Source organism: Lissotriton helveticus, chromosome 9 (genome assembly GCF_964261635.1).
Source record: "Lissotriton helveticus chromosome 9, aLisHel1.1, whole genome shotgun sequence".
NCBI classification, from domain to species: Eukaryota; Metazoa; Chordata; class Amphibia; order Caudata; family Salamandridae; genus Lissotriton; species Lissotriton helveticus.
This window is the reverse complement of record NC_136070.1, coordinates 565,961,630-565,983,944: the sequence shown is the minus strand read 5'-3', so window position 1 is coordinate 565,983,944 and position 22,315 is coordinate 565,961,630. Positions and strand designations below refer to the sequence as shown.

At 44.8% G+C, this 22,315-nt stretch overlaps 1 protein-coding gene across 1 annotated transcript in view; it reads left to right on the top strand.

The window, feature by feature from the left end:
• The window catches only part of BSCL2 (BSCL2 lipid droplet biogenesis associated, seipin), a 142,278-nt gene that overhangs the window by 28,537 nt on the left and 91,426 nt on the right, over nt 1-22,315 (top strand). The window contains exons 2-6 of the mRNA XM_078660485.1: nt 11,143-11,918; nt 11,995-12,076; nt 15,657-15,800; nt 16,126-16,260; nt 17,276-17,373. Coding sequence (XP_078516611.1) covers nt 11,707-11,918; nt 11,995-12,076; nt 15,657-15,800; nt 16,126-16,260; nt 17,276-17,373 — 671 coding nt within the window. The 5' untranslated portion in view covers nt 11,143-11,706. The remainder of the gene's footprint in view (nt 1-11,142; nt 11,919-11,994; nt 12,077-15,656; nt 15,801-16,125; nt 16,261-17,275; nt 17,374-22,315) is intronic.

Here is a 22,315-nt window from a genome sequence, read left to right as displayed (position 1 = left end):
GAAAAAGTTTACCAAAAATGATCACCTCTGTTTTCTCGGAGTTCAGCCTTAAACAGTTGCAGGCCATCCACTCCTTAATTGCCAGCATGCCTTCCTGAAACCGAGCTGCCACCTTTTCTCCATCATTATTGATGGCTAGCACCAACTGGGTATCGTCAGCATATGTGGTAAGGCTCATCCGGTAGATCTTAATAACCCTAGCTAAGTCCGACACATAAATGTTGAAAAGTGTCGGAATTAGGGACGAGCCTTGAGGCACTCCACAGGGTAGAGCTAGGTCGACCGATCTAAATGGCCCCAGAGTTACTGCCTGCGTTCTGCCTGCCAAAAAAGAAGCAAGCAGAGCTCCAGCCTTGGAATGGATACCCAGCTCTCCGACACGGTCAATCAAGATGGAATGATTGACCGTGTCGAAAGCCGCAGATAGATCTAACATAACCAGTACCGCCGTACCACCCTGGTCTCTAATGGCTCTGATATCATCAGCGGCCTTGATGAGCGCAGTCTCGGTACCATGCATTTTCCAAAAGCCAAACTGTGAATCATCGAGCAAATCATTATGTTCAATATATTCTGAAAGCTGAACATTCATCACTTTCTCAACCACTTTGGCTAATAAAGGCAGGCTGGCAATGGGCCTATAGTTTTTCAGTGACTCTTTATCCAAGCCTGGCTTTTTCAGAAGTGGTTTTAGGAACGTGTTCTTTAACCTATCAGGAAAAACTCCTGATATGAACATCGCATTACAGATTTGCATGGTGAAATCACTGATCAAGTCGATTACAGGGGGAAAAATCTTGGGAGGACAAGGGTCAAGGGCTGAACCTGATTTAATTAGTTTAATGATGTCTGTAATTTGATCCTCATTTGCCTCTTTAAATTGGGCGAATGAGCACTCAAGTTGTTTACTAGGGAAAGTAGATGCTGAATTAGTAGGTTTATTAATCACTGAGAACTCTGCATAAATATCGTTTATTTTAGAGCAGAAAAAATTTGCCAGAGCGTCGCAAAACGCCTGAGAGGGGGGGGGGACCAGATCGGGCGATTTTCCAGCCAATGACTTCACCACCTCATACAGTTGTCTGCTGGAGTTTTTTGCGCTTTCAATTTGTTCCCCATAAAAATTCTTTTTGGCCTCAATAATCATTTTTTTGTAGACGGCCAATGTCTGTTTATATGACATTTTACTTTCACTATCATAGGCTTTTCGCCATTTTCTTTCATGATTCCTGCAGATTTGTTTTTGCTTTCTCAGTGTTTCCGTAAACCAAGGTGCCGAAGGCATCTTCCTATTTCTAGAAATAGTTTTTAGGGGGGCCAATATCTCTACCGCCGAACCTAGCCAGTCAGAGAATTGCTGCACGGCTACATTAGAATCTACAGAAATGGTCGGCCAGGTGTCAATTAGGGACGTTCTTAACATCCCCTTGTCAATATCCTTCCAAACCCTAAAAGGTTCTTGAGTTGGGGAGTTCTGTTTAGGTTTATTGGCCTGACTAACGACAATGTTACTCAGGATAGCAAAATTATCAGACCAGGTAAGGGGCAGTATCTCTTTTAGTGTTATCTCGTTTATGTTGGTGAAAATGCCGTCCAATGTGTGACCAGCCTCATGTGTAGGTGCTGTTACCAACTGGGCTAATCCTAAAGTGGCAAAATCAGCCATAAGAGATTTGTTTTCGGTATCTTCGAGTTTTTCCATATGGAAATTTAGGTCCCCCAATACCATAAAGGTGTCTTCAATTGCCAAGGGTACCATAAGTGACAAAAAAGAGGACAGAAATTCAGCGCGTGCCCCCGGTGGTCTATAAATAAGTGCTCCTTTGAGGTTGTATGATCGAGTAAGCTTAATGGCGAAGTGCAAAGCTTCGCATGTTTTAGAGGGTATAGGCGAGATTCTAACTGGAAAGTTGTTACGGGAGATAATTGCCAAGCCCCCACCTTTTTCCCCCTGTCTATCTTGCCGATATACAGTAAAACCACTGGGCACAGCCACCACTAAATCAGGGCCAGATGTCTCATCCATCCATGTTTCTGTGATGAAAAGCAAGTCTATTTTCTTATCCTGAATCAGGTCGGCGATTTCCTGTCTGTGCCTTCGCAAGGAACGTGTATTTATAAGTGAGATGGTAATGTTCTTAGGCTTGTTATTATGTGATTGAGATGATATGGCTTTGTGATCGAAAAACGGTACAGAGATTTTGCAGCCAGGGCAATAGGTACTCACTCCGTTAATGTTGCCGGGGTCGTGTTGGGAGCATACATGCCCCCTAGAGGGTCTCAGCTGATGTAAATCGACTGCGGAGTATCTAATCCATTCCCGCATCGCTGAGCCAGGGGTCATGGCGCTAGGCACGGGCCCGGCGCGGACGGGCGCAGACGGGCTTGCCTTCGGCGCGCCCGCTGCGCGGACGAGCCAACATTCTCCTTTTATCCAATGCTAAGGAGGGTGGGAGGCGTCCAGCTACTGGAACGCCACCCTTCCTTCTCCCAATATGGCGGCTGTAATCCCCGGCGTCAGCACGTAGTCTGCTGCACTGGGAACAGCGTGGGGAAGCGGCGATTCCTTCTGGTGAGGCTCGCGATATTTAAAAAGGACAGAAGTTTTAAACAAAATGCCACAAAATTAATAATAAATGCACACTTTTAAAAATGAAATTGAGCCCCCGGCTTCCGCCTCAGGGGTGAGACCACAAATGAAGTCAGCGCGCTACGCGCAGAGCGGTGTTTAAATAGTCTGGGAGGGCGGGAGGCGTCCAGCTACTGGAACGCCACCCTTCCTTCTCCCAATATGGCGGCTGTAATCCCCGGCGTCAGCACGTAGTCTGCTGCGCTGGGAACAGCGCGGGGAAGCGGCGATTCCTTCTGGTGAGGCTCGCGATATTTAAAAAGGACAGAAGTTTTAAACAAAATGCCACAAAATTAATAATAAATGCACACTTTTAAAAATGAAATTGAGCCCCTGGCTTCCGCCTCAGGGGTGAGACCACAAATGAAGTCCACAAACTGAACAATGTTAGACCAATATTGGTCAGTTTTCTGGCTGGAAATTTGGCAGTAGTTATCTGGCACCGACAGGTGGCTTCATGGCTCTAAAAAGACTCCAAAACTTCTCCTGAATGTGATGTCACGAGCCATAAAGGGTGCCGAACTGTGCTCTTACGTAAGTTTTCTTTTTATTCACACCCTTTGACGTGGATCATCACTTTCTTTGAAAGTTTTCTTCTGTTCCAAAGGTTTGTGCATTGCTGTTTGAGCTTCCTTGTCAGCCTGTGAATGTCTAGGGCTGTATTACAGAAAGTGCCTTGGGGCGTAACAAGCATCTGTGCCTGCTTTGTTTGTCCCTGAAAAAACTTTGGTATTACAGAAGGGGCTGCGGTCTTGTTGCATCTCTCAAGATGCTCTTCTGTCTGTCTTCTTAGAGCTATTTGGTTAGTCTACTTACTTTGATGGCATACAATTTAGCCATCTCGCTTCATAGACCCACCTCCATGGCATACTGCCTGAGTATCTTGATAAGGTGCGGAACTGTAGTTAGATGTAGCCATTATAAGAAAAAGTTACTTACCTTTGCTATTATCTTTCTGGTAGATACTCTGTCTTTCTCCAAATTGCTCACTGACGCACCCACTTTCCCCTCTGAGGAGTGGCTACTGTGCTCCCAGCAAGGTGCCAAGTTTTTGTGGAATGTATTGTTTTCAATTTGCATGGGGGTGGAGTGGGGGAGGACGAGAACTGACATCAGAGTGCTGGGCGGCACTACATATGGGTCTGGGACGTCTTATCTGGTGGAAGTGTCATAGTCGACTTGGAGCCATGTTTCCACCTGTTCGAGAGAACTAAGGTAAATTTTCCAGTTCATAAGATTTTCTCGATGTGCTGTTCTTTGATGTCTGATGCCAGAGTTGCTTTATCTTGGTTTGATAATGATTGTGCTGATATCTTGTGGCGGTGTCTCTTAATGTCATCTTTTCAAAGAGAGATCTCCCTGGGGTATAATTTTCCATAAAGTATTATAAAGGCGTTCAATATCTGCTCTTGTTCATAAAAGATGTAATAATTGTTTTCTTTTTAAGATTGTTGGCAAGAGTTATAGCACTACAGTTGCCTGTGGTATGATACATGGCTTTTATCATGAGTTGGGTGTGGTCCCCAGTGTAGTTAAATGAGATGCCTCGGGTTACAATAACTGATATGCATCTTTAAGGCTGCCTTGACGACACAGTTGTTCCCTTACCTTTTGTGATTAACAAAACACTAGCTGTAGGAGAGTAGGATCTGCTTACTATGGTTACCTACACTTTTTGCTGGTGTATCACTGTTTTTCGACATTAATCTGGCTGGGGCCCACCTATCCAGGACCCCAGCCTAGCTGCTTCCTCTCTAAATTGATTTTCATGTACTATAGGTACACTCCAGTTTGGTTACTGGGGTACCCTTGTGAGTCCCTAGTATATGGTACACTAGGTACTAAGGGCATAGGTACTCCAGAGGCCTACCAGGGGCTGCAGCATGTATTCTGCCACCCCTGGGAAGCCTTCCAAAATGACACCACTGGACTGCTACTGCAGCCTGGGTAAGGTGGTGCATGCACCCCTTACTAAGATATAGGTTGCCTATATATACCTTTAATCACTGACACATATAAACCTATCAGTCGCTGCTATGGCAGGCCTTATCAATCCTGAAGGCAGAGTGCTTGGTTTTGTGAGAGAGGGTGCCCATGCATGAGCAGGAACCCTCTGCAGCTTTCGGAAACTATTCTCTGAGGCTGTTCTGTGATGCAGCCAGACCATATACTCTTACGTGCATTATAACCTCGCGGTAAATGATAACTTTGGAATGGCAGCATGGAAACATGTTGTGTTTGGTGTCAAACACTTTGGAATCCTACCCCCCCCGCCCCCCCAACAGTCCTGGCTGCGGAGGTAGAATTCCACCCTTCTAGAGAGAGAGACATGTACACACTGGTTTGCCCGGTAATAGTTTAAAAGAGCCCTGGCATCACAAAATGGATGCTGCAGGCACAGACCTGGACAGTAGGTTTTCTGTCACAGGGAGGTGTAACCACCTCCCAGGCAGGCTTTAGCGTGTTGGGGCTGGGTGTGTTGCACTCTGAGAGTGCCAGAAAGTCTGCACTGGGGGCACATTTGGTGTCCCTGTGCATAGCCCAGTTCAAACTGGTTGCAGGGGCTACCAGCCCCTGCTCTGGGGTGAAACTGGACAAAGGAAATAGGTGTAGCCACCCCTCTTTCCAAACCCTCCCATAGGTGGGTCCCCAGAGTATGTCCAACCCCTTTCTTCAATATAAGTAAGGGACCCCTGGCAACAGGACTTTAGATTACACTTGGACGAAACTCTGAAACTGAATCCTGGAACTTCGACGCTCTACTAAAGACTAAAGGACGGAAGAATCTCCCTTGGGGTCAAGGAGTGACTCCCCTGCTCAAGCAGGCACCAACGAAGCATCTTGCCGGTCTGCATTCCGAAGCTTCCGCCGGACTTCGAAGTATTTGCAACACAGAAAGAGGATTTCCAGACTTCTCACAGGCCGACCCGAGTCCCCAGCAAAGCTGAGACCGCAGCCCTCGTGAGGGACGTGGAACCGGAACTCTGGACACCGTGCACATTTGCTAGTGCATTGACTTCTTGATGTCTCCTGAAGTTGTGCTTTGGGTTAATTGTAGCCTAAGCCCCGAGCACGCTAATTAAAAAAAAAAAAAAACATATGGCCCCTGCGCCTGTTTCCTTGTGGGAGCGAGCAAAGGCACCATCTGTTTGCAGGATAATTACAACCCAATGTCGCCAAAGCGCTCTCCCGCAACGGAAACGCCAAACGTGCACGCGTTGCAATTGAAAGAAATGCAAAGAGTGCACGTTTTGGGGCAAAAAAGCGAATAGATTAAAAGAGGTCTCCTCCTATGCAGCTCATGCGCGCTGCGTAGTCGAGACCTAAAAAGGAGGCAGATAAACAGCTTGAAGGCAGTACTTAAGAAAGGTTATCCAATATAGGGCTATACCTTAGATGTCAATGAAGGACAGCCAATTGATGAGAATAAGATGGGAGATGGTATCAAATGCATTGCTTAAATCCAAAAGTATTAACACTGCACATCTTCCCTTATCCAGTATGAGATGAAGATCATCCACAGGAGTGTGTGTTGGGGTTGAAATCCCAACTGGAAGTTGTGTTATGTTGAAGATTGTTAGCTTCAGTTTGAGAAATGCCAAATATTTGTATGGGGTGTGAGAACTTATCACAAACCTGTGTTTGATTTATAGCTCAAATTTTGGACAGTGTTTCTGCAAAGACCAGGAAGTGATTCATGTTGTAGGAGTACTCCTTCAATATTTTTGCATGTACCTGGTGTGGGGAATAGAACTGCAGATTATCTCTTGAGGATTGGATCTAGTAGTGGAGCTAGAAGAAATGAAGAGGAGGTTGAAGGTCAATGGCCATGTGTTTGTGATATAACTGATGGGGTTATTGAGGAGGAGGAGAAATGGAATGAGGAAGGGTGCAATGATGGGGTTCCAAGTGGGTTAATTGACTTGGTGGTGAATGGGAGACATGGTGAAAGCATGGTGAAATCATGAAATGGTTTGAAATGAGTGGTCAGTTCAAGATGGTTTATTTTTATGAGTCTGAGGTTGGTAGTACCAATATTGTGTCGAACGGTGATTCAGTTGGCTCATATTTGAGATTTGGGAATTGTTAAGATCATGGAAAGGATTTGAGTTGGTTTTCTGGTGGCCTGGAATGGATTTTCAGATGGAGAAAGTGGTTAAGGAATGCACAGAGTGTAGTAATAGCGACATGGTTTTGAAGACTAGAGTTCTGCCTATGCAGGTTAGATCTCCATTAGATGTTTCCTGGCAAGAAGAGGCAATTGATATTGAAGGTTATTTAAGATCAGAGAATGTCACACAGTATTTGTTGGTTTTGTTTTTCAAGTGACCCATGGTTCAGAGTGTTAGTGATGTCCGCTTAAAGACTACAGTTAGATTTGTAGGTACTGTGTTTGAGAGTGAAGGTGTTCTTAGAGTGGTGTTGGCCCATAATGGAACACAGTTGTGTCCTGTAGAAATGAAGGAATTCTTTAAGAGCTTTGTTGTTTCTCACTAGAAGTGTTCATTGTATCATCCATAAACAAGCAGGGTAATTGAGAGATTTAATAGACCACTGAAGTAATTCACCTGGCTATGGCTTTGAGGCTGAACTAAAAGAATGAGATGGGCAAAAGAGTGATTGTCTACAGACTTACGCCACATGCAACTACAGGGAAATCTGAGTTACTTCATGGTAGGAGGCCTTGTAGGATGTTGGTTCTTCAAGGGATGTACGCGAAGAAAGACTAGTCTGTTAGTGATTTGTGGAAGGATATAGAAGGAGAGGCAGTTGCTGATGGGAAGGGAAGATTTGATAACATAATGGTGCGTAAAGGAACAGGTAATTTCGACAGTACATCTGGTCTGAGTGAGGGCTTCTACTGTTACCAGGTAGAACTTTTCACTTACTTATTCTTCGAAGGTGGTTAAAGTATTTTTTTAATGCTGTGAAAACGTAGGATAGGAAGGTTTGTAACTTAGCCAGGGTAGTTAAGTTTGAATAGTGCAAAGATGTGTTTGGGTTGAATGTGAAGAAAAATGTGGGCTTACATAGCAAGCAGGTTGAAGAGCAGGATGTTTCATGTTGACCTAAAAGATTAAGGAGACCTTCATATTTGCAGAACTATTTTAAACCAGTTTTATATTGTAGACTGTAAGGTTGATAAGATCTTATTTTTTGTGTATTTATTTGAAACGGGGTTGTGCCCATAGGTGCTATTTCTATTTGTGTATAACTTTGCTCTTGTTGCATGACTTAACCTTTACTCTTTTATTTATTTTTGCAATTTTATATAGCGCGGACATGGCCCGAAGGCATCAGAGCACTTTACAATACATAGGGTTACAGCAATAGTAGTTAATCTTGGGTGTTCACATCGGTGGATGTGTACAGGAGTTACCTCATGAGACAGTTAAAACAATTGGGCAGAGGATATACATAGTTAAAGCATCGATTTAGACGGTTGGATCATATAACTAAGACAGATCAGGGCGCAGTGGTGAGAGGACTTAAGTCTGGTCGAGGGTAAATTAACCAAGATGTCTGCTAAATAGGAAGAGCTTGAGGTCATTTTTGAAGGTTGCTTGGCAGGTGGTAAGATGGAGTGAGGGGGGCAGAGAGTTCCAGATTCTATTGGCACTACCAGAGAAAGACTGGTTCATGTATTATTCTTGACTGAAGGAGGGATTCAAGGAGCAGGGATTGGGCATTTCTAGAAGGCCTATTTACTCTGGAGATTTTCAGTGTCTCATTTAGATAGAATGGTGAGGAGTGTCGGGCTCTGTGGGAATGCAATCTATTTTGAAATGGGACCACACTGCAATGGGGTTCCATTGAAGGGTTAGCAAGGCAGGGGAAATGTGGTCAAATTTCTTGATACTCCAGATGGAGCATGCTGCAGCATGTAGTGTTGCTCTCTGTGGGCCTAGGTGAACTTTGAGAATGCCTAAGAGAAGGGCAATCCCATAGTCTAGTCTAAAGAGAACAAGGGACTACGCCACTGTTTTTTTTTGTATTTTTCCAGATTCAGCTGTCTGATGCCCCAAAGCTGTGTAAGTTGGTGTTGTGCTTTGTTGGCCATGGCTGCTATGTGGCTGTGAAGATTGAGACGATTATCAAGGGTGATGAAAAGTGATCCAGCACTCTGGACAATGGGGGGCAGCCCTCCAGGGCAGGAAAGTTGGCCATCCATTCTTGTACTAAAGTTTTGCTTTCGGATGTGAGAGCAAAATAAATTGTGTTGGGTTCAGTTTTAAATGGTGGTTGGACATCCAGTTCTGACTCTTTAAGAGTGTATTTGAAAGCAGGGCAACGTCTTCCAGGGATGAGATTTTCAAGTATATTTGGGTGTTGTCGGTGTAGAGGTGGAAGAGAATTCCAGAGTTTCTGAAAATCACACATTGTGGTTCTAGGTAGAGGTTAAAGAGGGATTGGCAGAGGATCAACCTTGAGGCGTCCCTTGGTGAACGATGACTGGTCTTGGGAACGAGATGCCCATTTTCTCAATTTGGGAACGTTTGGATAGGTAAGAGAAGAACCAGTTGAGGACAGTGGCTCCACATCCCATGCATAGTTCAAGAATACGAAGGAGGTTGAGATGGTTGACAGTGTTGAATGTGGCAGATAAATCCAGGAGGCAGGTGTTGATGGAGTCGAGGATTCTAAGGGAGTCATCGACTAATTAGAGGATACGTTTCTGTACAGTGAACCTGACGGGAACCTGACTGGAGAGTGTCTAAGAGGTTGTTTGTTCGAATGTGTGATTCTAGTTGACACTACGCAATTTTCGACGACTTTGCCTAAAAAATGGGAGTGTTGAGACTGGGTGGTAGTTATTCAGGTTCTCTGGATCGAGAGGTTGCTTTTTCAAGAGCAGAGTGATTTCAACCATTTGTGGACAATATTATTCTGTTTTAGTTATTGGTTTGTTAGTATGTAATTTTGCCTAGATTTTCATACGTTTAAGTACGAAGATGAATGATCTCTTTAAATTCATAGTGTCCATTCCTTTTGAATGTTGTATGAACAAGGTATGAGATTCTAAGGAGAGGGTTTGAGCTGTGATCAGAAGCTGTGGCTGAGCTGTCTCACTTTTTAATAAACTTCTCATCTGCATGTTGTGGATGTTCATTTTCACGATATGACAAATTATTGTACAGAACTGCCTAAGAGAAGACTCAGCTGACCGCTGTGAATCAGCTTCCTAAACATAATTTCCCCCAAAATGAGCTTCAATATTTACCCTGCCATCATCCTGGGCGTTCTCACTGAGCTGTCTAGCCAAAGCAGGTGGGAAAATCCTCACAAGTTCGTTTTGGGCAAATATATAACAGCCTCTTACTTCTCTTCAGAGAGCGCTACATCATTTTTCTGAGCTTCTTACGTAAGCGCTTTTGGTCAGATATTGCTCCATCCTCTTGCAGTCAGACTGCTATAGTCCTCTGCCGTTGCTTACAGGGGATATACACCTGTAGTGCTTCGGTTGCTTTCTAGGGCAGCTGGCATTTGGCCCTGGTGTGGTGTGCTTTTCTTCTTTTCATTATTTTAAGGGTTTTTTCCTTGTCTTCAGTTTCTTCAATTTTCAGTTTCATGTAGGCACTCTGCAGGGTTCAGTCCCAAGCCAACTCGTTGCCAGTGCTACGAAGTAAAGAAATCCATGTGTAATTGTGCCTTTAAGTTGATTTTCTAGACTACATTTAATAGTACCCCACTCGGAGGCTGTTCACACCAGGTCAGTCATAGCACTTATGAGTCCTTCAAATGAATTGTCAAATCTACTGACGCCAGGGTTTTACATTACCTCATGGACACCATAGACAGACAGCAGACACTAGATACAAAGCATACAAGGCAGGGTTCATCAACACATCGAAAATACCAGAAACACATTTTCGAAATCAAACTCCATAACCAGGGTATCTTCTGTCCTCCTGGGAGAACACCCTACATGTCAGTGGTATAAAGTGGTTTGCAAATCCCACTGAAGTACCGTGTCTGAAATATGAAAGGTGTATTGTGAGTCACAATGAAAACACCTACAAATTTAAGGGGGTGTGACAGAAGATGCTTATGACTGACAGACAGGTAAAAGGAACGAAGTCATTAATAATATGGATTACGTTGGTATTGGGTGGTTTAGATTGCACTGTGTCACTGGCAATTCTTTACGAAATGGGAGTTGTTGCGTTGGCGATGCTAAGTTTGACTGGGTGGGTGGTCGTCTGCTATGGTTTGGAGGCGATTTTGTACTGCTGAGGTTGGCAGTGCATTGTGCATATGTGGTGGAGGTGATGTGTGGGGGTGGTGTTGGACTGTTCTGTTAACTCGCGATGTATTAGGGTGGTAGATTTGTTTTGGAATTGGCGATGTGTGGCAGCGGTATCAATTAGTGTTTCGTTGTAGCCTTGTAGGTGGTGCGGGGAATGTTTGGGTGAGTGTTGCCTGGTAATTTGTAGGTGGCGTTGCTCCCTGTCCTACTCTTAACCCCGTTGTGTTTACTACACTAAAGGCTTCTTCTTTCTTGTTATTTTCAGGGCCTGAGCTCTGGAGTCCGACCATTTAAGAAACGAATGTGCCCTGTTTACCACGAGGACACAGACGCCCAGTGTGTACTGGTACTGAGGCAGATCTCAAGACCAGGGCGTTAGTACCCTATCCGCCACTGCGAGATAGGCCCTTCATCATCCGCAGACCTGATGCCTGCGGCCCTTCATCATCCTCGGACCTGAGGCCTGCGGCCTACTCTACTTGCTATGTCCCTACTGCCTAGAGTTTGGGGACCGACAGCATAAGTTGCAGCGGTCCGGTGGCCAGAACAGGAAGTTGTGAAAAGAACCGAGACGGCACCGCCCTCTCCGGGGCGTCGGACACACTCTGGCCTAGCTGGGTGTGTGCCAGCGGATCCCCCCCACACCCCAGCGCCCCGGTGCCTTGTGACAGTCTGCTCCCCTCAGCCCGGCCCGCAGCGTGACCCGCGCGCTCCCTCATGACACGTTACGCCTCCCAGTGATTACCGCGGCTGAGGAAGGCACACGTCGGGCTTCTTCAGCCGCGTCCAGTGACCCTTCCTCGTCAGTCGGCGGCGGCGGCGCTGCAAGATGGACGCCGCCCCGGCGCTGCCGCTGCTGCTCCTGGCGCGGGAGGTGGCCGGCCTGGCTATTGTGCATATTCGCCGGGTGGTGCTGCAGGTCGCCATCCTTGTGTGCGTGGTGATCCTGCTGCTCTGGGTGTCCATCTTCCTGTACGGCAGCTTCTACTACTCCTACATGCCCACGGTGCGGCACGCGGCCCCCGTGCACTACGGTTACAGGTGAGTCCTAGTCCTGTCCAGGCTGTCCGTCTCTGCCCTTTCTCCAGATGCTGACTGTCCTTTGTCTTTTCCCCAGATCGGATTGCGACACTGTAGGCCTGGAGCTCTGCTCCTTCCCCGTCGCCAACGTGTCCCTGCTGAGGAACGGGCGCGACCCGGTGAGTGCCGCGTGAGGCGCGTCATCCACTGCTCCAGAGCAGGCTTCTCCAACCAGCGAGGAGCTCGTGAGCAGTTCCTGGTAGCTCCCCAGCTTCTTCTGAGTAGCTCTGCTGTGTGCAGCCCAGCCTACTAAATTGGAAGTGTTTGCTTGTTTACATTAATATATCCATATCAAAATAGAAAAGTGTGTTTTTAGAAGGAAACGTGTGTATTTTAAGAAGTCCTAATTTCCAAACTATCCTTAAATCTAATATTTGACTGATGAAATATACAACATTGGAGACTATTAATAATATTACCTTGGTGCCAGTGCCATTGAAGCGGTTCTATATTATCCCTGTAGAATCACTTCAAATTGACAAAGCCAAACAATACTAATTTATTCTTGTCTGATGTGGTCCCTGTTAACACCACTAATGATAGTAGTTGTTAAGGATGATTTACATTGAACATAAGTAGCCCTTGCTACTTACAAGGTTGGAGAACCCTGCTCTAGAGTATTCATGTCAACCTGGCCCCCACCCCATTGCCCCCACAAATTAGGTTGAAGCCACATGTTTAAGAGGATCACGATCCCATTAAAGTGAAAGGAGATTGAACAGTTTATGTCGAGTTAGTTGATAGGTGTGTTATTGGGGGTACTGGCCCCGTGAAGTAGAATCTATGCCTGCTGGTGGAAAGGCACATCCTCCTTTGGAACTTGTCGCCCTCTTTACCTTCCCAAAAAGTAACATGCTTACGTAGACTTCAATAATCACCATTCTAAAATGTTTTATCTTTTTTAGGTCTCCACTAAAAGACTCTTGTGAGTCAAATTGTTTCGGACCAGTGAGTTTAGATGCTGCCTGTTGCGTACAATTGGTTGGGCGCATTGTCACTCGTTTGTTTATTATTGGTCATCGGCCATAGACTTCCCTCCTCTTCAGACGGTTTAATCTTCACTGGAGTATGGATGTATTATTACTTGTGTCCTTCAACTGCTAATTTTTTAGGCCCTCATTTTTTGGGGGTGTTTTAGCACTCTAGTCAAGTGCATCTTACTTCGGCCCTTTAGGTGGGTTGCAGGTTACTAGGAGTTGCCTAGGGTGTGAGACCTCCGAAGACAACTACTGGACTCTGGGTTCAAGACTTGGTGTTGCACAGATGCCAAAAATTCCCTATTTTGACAAGACAAAAAAATGTCAGTGTCTTTCTCAACTTCCGTTCAAGTAAGTGGGGGACTTACGTTGCCCACATTTTTTTCTCAATAGCCCCCTCTTAGACAGTCCCAAATATTGACATGCATGTGTTAATCCCTTTTGAGAGGTGTTGCTGTATAGGATTCGATTCATAGGGTATTTATAAGTGGTACAGATATAAATGGTTCGAGGATGTGTTTTTTTTTCTACATGAGAAGAGTTGTCTATGGTTGTAGTGCGAGTGTAGGACCCAGTATGAGTTGTTAGAGGGTAAGTGTAAGGTACAGTATGAGAATTGCAGGTAGGTGGGGTTAAAAGAAGAGTTGATGTCTTTTTTGAGTTGTGCAGGTATCTGCATTTACAGGGTGGATGTGAGACCCTTTAGGCGAGGTATAGTTATTTAGGTTTTGAGGCAAAGTGTATGGCTCTTTTGGAGAGGTGCATACTGGTTTAGGTTGAATGTAAGCAGAGATCGAGCAGGGGCTTTCCTAACACATCTTTAGACAATGTGTTGGAATGTTATTTTACCTTCCTGCACAGAATTAAGTGATTTATACTGCTCTTGATGTCTCGTATTTTTACTACTGAAATTCTAAGTGTCATCAGTGTGCAGCAAGATTGTTTTGATACTTAATTTAATATTTAGCAGACTGGCTGGTGTTAAGCCATGTTAGTTTATATAATGCTGGAGAGGTATAGATACAAATATGCAGGTAGACCGGGGTGAGGACATTTTCTGCTCTAGGTCAGATTCCTAGTGGTAGAGGCAGGTGATGGCCCATAGAGAAGCCCATACGTGTTATGGCTGGTCAAATGGTGTTTGTTGTTTTTAAAGTATGGGGAGACGTTCATGCATATCTGAGAGGTTTCACCCTTATTTGAAATAAGTTTGTAACTTGAGTTGTTAGTTGACTTCTACCACGTATGTGGGTTGTTTGCTCTTAGTTCAGGTATATGGTCTTGTTTGCAAGAAATTATTTGTAATTACATTTCCTCACATTTGTAGTGTGTTGATTACGAAGCTTTTGCCAATGAGCTCAACCAATATGTTAATTGTGTTAATTGTTAGGTTGGTTGACCAGCCTAGTAACTTGCACAGTAAATCAGGATAAGGTTTTGTTCTGGCAGTACAGTGGTGATACAGATAAATCCCTGTTAGATGGATTGAAAGCTTGAATTAATCTCAGCCACTGGTAATTACTTGGGGCTGCCTTCCAGGCCGTTGTTTTTTTTACCCCCATGCTCTCCAGATTGGGACCAGCCAAATGCAAATCAGACTTGGCCCTGCCCTTTTGTGTGTTCTTGATGTGATGCCCTAAGTACGGGGTTGTGGCCACTTGTGGGATATGTTCGTTGTGCAATATGATCAAGGTTCACATCTGTGACGAGGCCCAACAAGATTGGGACTGGTCTGAGGTTGCTTGTGTTCTAAATTCAGAAGGAACATGGCATGCAGTTTAGGCTGGACTGCGGTTGATAATCAGACCAACACTAAACATTTTGTATGGTTACTCCCAGTGTGTAGTGGCACATTGGGCAAAATAATGTTAGACAGGAATGCAGCCTGGAGCAGTTGCCAGTGGCTGAGACTTTGCAAGTAATCTACCCATCACTTTTTGTTGTTTTACAAATTGCTATAATACAACATAAATAAATCTAATATAATAAATTATCTGCATCTATCCTTCCCTGTAAATCAAACATAAGAATAGGTTTTTAAGGTGTTTTGTAAATATTCAGTCCTCTAATTCCTTCGTATGACATAGATATAGATGAAGAGGACTGAGGGTTTATTGCAGTGTTTGTCTGAAGAGCCAGGTCTTCAAGGCTTTCCGGAAAGAGAGAAGGTCTTGGCAATCCCCCCTATCAATAAATGTTTTGATATTTGTTATGGTGTCTCAGGATCTGCCAGAGTTCAGGTATCGTCTATAGTTAGGGTCAATATTTGCCCCTGGTTTTCATCTCCAGGTCAAACCCAGGTGATAATTTTTTTCTGTCTGCCCTACTGTCTTTTTAGTGTGGTACCTGACATACTCTCCACCACAGTGCTTACCTCTATTCCAACCACTACACACTTGCCCCACCCCCCCCACGCCTACCTCCTTGAATGGTACTTGATAACACTTTTCGATACTCTTTCAAGTGCACTATCCCTGCCTGCTCACTGGTACGTGGTTAATTTCCTCACCCTTTTGGTACCTGATGCCCCCCCCCGCCACTCAGCCTTGGCACATAACCTCCTGCTCCCTCATGCCTGATGCAGTGGATCACTTGGTGGTACCTTATGCCTTGGCTCCCCATTCAGGACCTGACTTATCTACTGTTTCTGATGCCCTCTCGCCCCTCTTAGCACTTGATGCTCCTCTTTTGATAGCTGACGTCATGTCCCCCTTCACTGCAGGTGCTGATGTACGGACAACCTTACCGCTTTGCACTAGAGTTGGACATGCCGGAGTCTCCTGTGAACCAGAACCTTGGCATGTTCATGGTCTCCATCTCCTGCTACACCCGGGGCGGAAGTGTCATCTCTTCGTCTGCACGCTCGGTAGGTGCACAGTCTAGGAATACAGTTTACCTAGATGCCAAGGTGCTTTGTAGTGTCTTTGTATACATACGATGCCTTTCTTTGTCACATTAAGGGGTTCCCTGTCTCCATCTTCTCTCATCAGTCCCACCCTTTGTATGCATACATGTATGAAGGTGGTATTTTTATAGGACAGAAAAGCTAAAAGGCAGTGAAGCACTGTACAGGGTCAAAGATAAGCATAAAGTGAAAAAGTGTTAGGAGAGGCAGCTGGTTTGTGGACTGTTAATGCCATTAATCCTTCAGTCCACTTTTCCTGAGCCTGTCTCCTCTGCTCTCGATGCAGGCCATGCTGCACTACAAGTCAAAACTTCTGCAAATCGTCAACACACTATCCTTTGCCAGCCTCTTCCTGTTCGGGCTCCTGGAGCAGAAGCAAGTAGTCGAGGTGGAGCTGTACTCCGACTACAAGGAGGACTCGGTGAGGAACATTGTTGCTGCACTAGCATAATAGCATGCACGTTTTTTTTGGTAGAGCGTGAAGGGGTTGCACGTGTAATTAATTTCTGAGGTTGAGTGTTCTTGGGCATGTAGCAGTCTTTCCTCTCTTTATTCTCTCTGCTTCTCCTTGCTCGACACCTGGCACTGCCACATTCCCGACCCACGCAGGGATGTGTCTCTATCCCCTCCTTTTTAGTTTCAACATGTATGGGGCTTGTGCTATTCATGGTGAACATCTTGCTTTGTGTTTTATAATTACTTTAAGGGGCATTGGGTCAGCGTCTTCAGCCATTGGATGCTTTTGCTACTGAACCTTCCACCATTGGCTTGCGACATTGTCAATCATCTTGTAGAACAGCCCAAATTAGTATTTGAGTCTCATTGTTTTTCTGTGGTTGGTTAAGTGTGTCCCTCCCAATTTAGTGAAATTTATGAAGGCCTATTATGTCAACAAAATTAGTAGGCAAGCTCCCTGGCAGCAATGGGGAGTGAGCGCCGAGAAAAATGGGATGCTACAGGGAAATAAAGTGTTCTTTATTTTCTGTTGCAACCATTTCTCAGCTGCTTTTGTGAGTGACTGCACCCCAGTGCTGCTGCACACATTGCTGATTGATTATAAACATGGCAGTCATCATGGAACAGTATTGCCAATACTGAAGTATTGTCACTGTTGCCACCATTTTTATAATCAGTTGGTGAGCAGTTTGGTATCGGAGGGGAGTGGTCGTTGAAAAAGGCATCTGACAAATGGGTGCTAGAGAGAACAAATCAACCTTTTTTTGTAGGATGCATTTTTCTAATGCTTTTGTCTGTGCTGTAGGTTTGATGTTTTCTTGTTTTGCGCATACAAAACCTCACGCCATTCATTAGCACACTTTCTGGCTTTCTCTGTGCTTTTTTTCTTACAAGTCGCTACATTTAGTTATCCCTCTAGAGTTTCTTCCATTCTTTTCTGGGCTTGTTCTGTTTACATTCACAGTGCTCTTATTTTGCAGTATGTGCCAACGCTGGGAGCCATTATTGAGATACAGAGCAAACGTATAGAGATTTACTCTGCGGAGCTCAAGATCCATGCGCACTTCACTGGCCTACGGTAGGTGCTGCGCCCTCTCAGTAGTGTGGCCGAAGTAGACTTCCCAGAGAATGATGTTTAATAGATGCTGCAGATGCAGTCTCACATGTTGTTGGGCATTGTATTGTGCAAAGGGCAAGAAGACACATGTATTGGTGGCCAAGCAAAGAAAACCTATCCTGTAAGCAAGGCCTCCGAAGAGAAAGTAGACATTTAATTGGCAGAAGTTGCCTAGCTCTCAGCCACATACACAGTGGGTCTGGGCCATCTAAGACAGAAGGCATATACACAAGGGCAAATGCGAGAAGGAATGTGTACGTAAAAATGGGCAACTTGGAAGTGTGAGAGAATGTCAGTTTACTTTTGGCTGCATGAGACAGTGTGCATGAATGCTGAATAGCCATACCAGATGTACAGTGCATGTACTTTGTCATGTTGGACACTGTGTTTGTACACTGAGCCTTGTTAGTCAGAGTGCACACATGCACTGTTTTTTTAAAACATAATGTTATTGATTTGTAGAGTTTTATCCGGTTGTTAATGCTTACATGCTTTTGCTGCAGCACAAATTTACACATGTATGAATATCAGATTATATACAAACCTTTTCGGAAGGTTTCCTTTGCTAGCAGAGTCCACTGCTTTTCCATCATCCGCAGTTTTCGTAAAGACTGCCACTTCATCAGCATTTAATTCTCACTGTATGGGTCAAAGTAGAGACTCGTCAAGCAACGAGGAACCCAGAAAAACCAACCATAGAAGGAAGCACTAATAACAAAATGTATAAAAAAAGACGCCAAACAAACTGTGAAACCTCACTTATTCCGTTGCTTGGTTCAAGTTTCAAGTTTATTTATCAAGTTTATTTTTTATTTGCTTTGGTACTCTACTGAGGACCACAAATAATTTAAACATAATATTCAGGTTTTTTACACCATTTAAAATTTCTTGTACTAATACAAAGTTAAAAAAGGTTTTAAAAATGTATAAAAATTATAACAGACAAATTCATTTGGCGGGAATTTACATAAGATGATCAGTTCCTTTGCTGACTTAATCCTACATTTGACGTATATGGATTGCAGATACCTCTTCCTTGCCGTTACCACCTTTAGATTTGGACATACAAACATTAAATGCTCAACGTCTTGCTCTCCTCCATTACACAAATTGCATTTAGGGCTTTCCTTTAAGTGCCATTTAGATGTTACAGTTTTGACCGGTAATATACCGAACCGGAGCAGAACAATCGCTCTCCTGACACTATGATTTAGGTTGAAAGCAATATACTGTTGAATTTTCTTATATGTTATAGTTTCAATAAAATTCTTATATGTAGATAGTTTAGAGCAATGCGAAAAGTCAAGATCAAAACTAAGCCTTGAAGTGAAATGTTTCAAAAAATGCTTAAGCTGGGCTGGTGTCCAAGCTAGCAGCAAATTGGTGTTAATCTCTGCTAGCTTCAAGGCAACTGACATGTTTTTTCTAAAAACGTGTTTAGATGAGTCGCGATCAAATGTTTCTGTTTTGAGCAGAGATCGAAGAGTTCCTTCCTCGGCGTGCAGGAGATTATACGCCCACCTGATGACGTTGGCAATTCCTCGAGAATAGGAGCTGGTTAGTGAAAACTCGAGGCGGAGAGCTTGTACTGGAACAGCTTGTGACACCTTCGTTAGTCTCCGTAATATTTTCCCTTCTTTTAAGTCTAAGAAGTTCCATTGGTTTATGGGAATATATTCCAAGGCATATGATAGTACAGGCGGTATCTTGACACTATATACCTTAAGCAGGGAAGAGAAATGCCTGTATGCTGACGCTGCATATAACCTTGAGAGACCTCCCGTGTGTACATCAGCTTTCCTGGTCAAGTTCACAGTGTGTGGCCGATTTTGTAGAGTCTTGGTGAAAATTCTGCCTAGATATGTGTATTCATTTGCCTCTTCCACCTTTTCTCCCCCGAGGGTCCAGTTGTATTTTGAGCTCTTTTTCTTTCCTGAAAAGAAACTATTTTTGTTTTTTGTTTTCCGTTGCTTGGTTCCCTTTTTAGACCTTTGCCATTTTTAAAGTCTCATCCTATCAGTTACTTTGAGGTTTTTCTCAGCCCTCAATATCGAACCTGTACCACCGTCCTGTATTTCTCCTGGACAAAGGCATAAACCGATACGGGGAAATGGACAGAAGGCGCCATCCGCATTCTCTTTGGAGGTGGAAAATCACAAAGTGGTGTGGTATGAGTATTCAACAAATCACCCACAGCATTCACTCTCGCCATCCTCCTCCTTAAAAATCTGCTAGGGTCGCATTCCACGCCTCCGTTAGCTCGGGTTTTCTCAGTCCACTACTTTCTTCCATATGGAGCAGTGTGCTCGCATACCCCACCCACTTTTGTACTTCTGCTACCACGTCCCGCTAGGAGGGGGTTGTCTGTTCCTTCACCTCATGGCTATTTATTTGTCTTTTGGCTAAGACCTAAGCCAGGTTTATAAACGTGCTAGTACATTTCTTGCCTGCCGGTCGAGGGTGCATACCCAGCACACAAGTATCCGCCGTGCACTCAGATTTCTATCTGTGGCCTCATGGTGTAAATGTGTGACCTACCGTCAATAGTCTGGTGGAGGTCCTGGCAGTCCCAGACCATTTGGTAGAAGTTTAGTGTGTAGGAGTTACACACTCAGTGATGAAACCAGAGGTCTGGACTCCTCTTGTTCATCACTTCGTAGAGGTAGAGCCAATCTTGAGTTTTGAAAGCCTTTTTGATAGCAATAGTAACGATTACTGCAAGTTTGGTAATATTGGCGGGTGCTTCCAAACCTCTCAGCAATCGCCCGATATTAAAGGCTGTGTTCCATCCAGGAATGAACCTTTATTGCTATGGGTGGATAATAGTCTGCATGTGGGGAAGCAGCCTATTGGCCAGAATTTTATTAAGCAGCTTATAGTCCGTGTTCAGCATTGAGCGCAGCTGATAGGCGCTAACCTTTGTTATGTTATGTTATGTTATTTGTTGTTTTGTATAGCGCAACGGTTACTCAAAAAGAGTGTCCCGGCGCTTTTAGGAAAGGCAACGTAATGCAGAGTAACATAACACAGTTTAAAAGAAATAAACAACACACAGAGAATAAAAAAAGAACTACCTAGAAGCCTACTGGGAGAACAACCAGGTTTTGAGCCCCCTCCTAAACTCAAGAAGAGTGGTGGCCCCCCGAAGTGGGAGCGGCAATGAATTCCACATCTGTGGGGCCAATAGACTAAAGGAACGGCCACCCAGGCGGGCCCTCTTAACACGAGGGACCGCCGCCAAGAGCAGAGATTCAGACCTCAGCGAGCAAGCCGGATGGTAAAAGGCCAGTCTCTTTTGGAGATACTTCGCCCCCACCGCATGGAGCGCCTTGTAGGCCAAAGTCAAAGCCTTAAAGGCAATCCGTTTGCGGATGGGTAGCCAATGCAGCGTCAGCAGTAGCCCAGAGACGCTGCTACGTCTATTTAGACCGAAAATGGCCCTGGCCGCCGCGTTCTGCGCAACTTGAAGCCGCTGTAGCAAGTACTCTGGTAGGCCCAGGTAAAGAATGTTGGCATAATCCAACCTGGAGCCTATCAGAGCCTGCACAGTCAGCCTCCTATGCTCCTCTGACAGGAGAGGCAAAAACCTCCGCAGCATTTTTAATAGGCCGAAGCAAGTGCCGGTCACCCCAAGAATCTGGGCTCTCATCGTCAACCCCTTGTCCATCTTGACCCCCAAGTTTTTAGCCATAGGGGAAGAGCTGGATGGTGGGAACATGTCGACGGGCCACCAGGCCTGCCAGCTGGGCTCTATATCGCACCCGAAAAAGAGTACCTCCGATTTATCGGAATTGCACTTGAGGCTGTTCCGTTGGAACCATGCGAACACCGCCCCAAGGCAATTCCGGATACTCTCCCCGTCAAAGTCAGCCCCCCTCTCGCAAGAGAAGAGGAGCTGGGTGTCGTCGGCATACGACACGATCCGGGCACCAAATGACAGATCTTTCGTCCTTAGGAATGGCTACTACTATTGATTCAGACAACGATAAGGTAGTTCCTTCTGTCGCCTTGCCTTGTTTACTTTTCTGCGAGGGTTGGAGTCCATATTTTTGCATATAGGGTGTAATATTTAAGCAGAAGCCCATCGGATACCAGGGTTTTCCCCCTGAGCCATTTCTTTAACACCCTTCTAAGCTGAGGTATTCCTATCTCTTCCCCTAAGGCGGCAGATGCACTGGGTCATGTTCGAGAGAATACATATTCACATGACCGATTAAGATCTACTGTTCATACTTGCTGGCCCAAATGGAATGACCTGTAAATATACTTAGTTAAATGTGGGAATGGGTGTGCATAATTAGCCACTTAAGATGAAATGTATCTTAGGCCATATAAGGCAAAGGGTGTGTACACTGGGCCCTGTGAGACTAAATTAACCCAGAACGTGTCATACTTGTGGGTATGCATGCACACTGGGCCACATGTGACAGTGGACATATACACTGACCCATGTGAAACAGAATGCATATATACTTAGACAAATAAAGCAATTTTTAGATACCATGTCACTTCAGACAATGCGTGTGCGTGCAATGAGCCCCTGAGGCATAATGTTCTTGTATATAAAACAACATAAGAATGTATGAGATCGATGAACGTGGTGAGAGAGAATGTGCTCCTCTCTTCTCTTGAATCCGTCCCAACCACTGAGGTGTCCTACTTCCTAACGGTGAAACCATAACCTGTGTCTCAAACCTGCAGAACTAAGTTTTGCACACCATGACCCAACATTGCGTTTGAGGATATTCCCCTTTCACAGAGCAGTTGTGCTCCTCACTGCTTCTCTGACTTTCATTGGTTGGTTTGCACTGGAAGCTGCTGTTTTTATTATGCTTTACAAGTCTTGCTGTTACGATAGGATTTCCCACCTTCGGTTATCTTTTTTTTGGCCTTTCATCAGTCC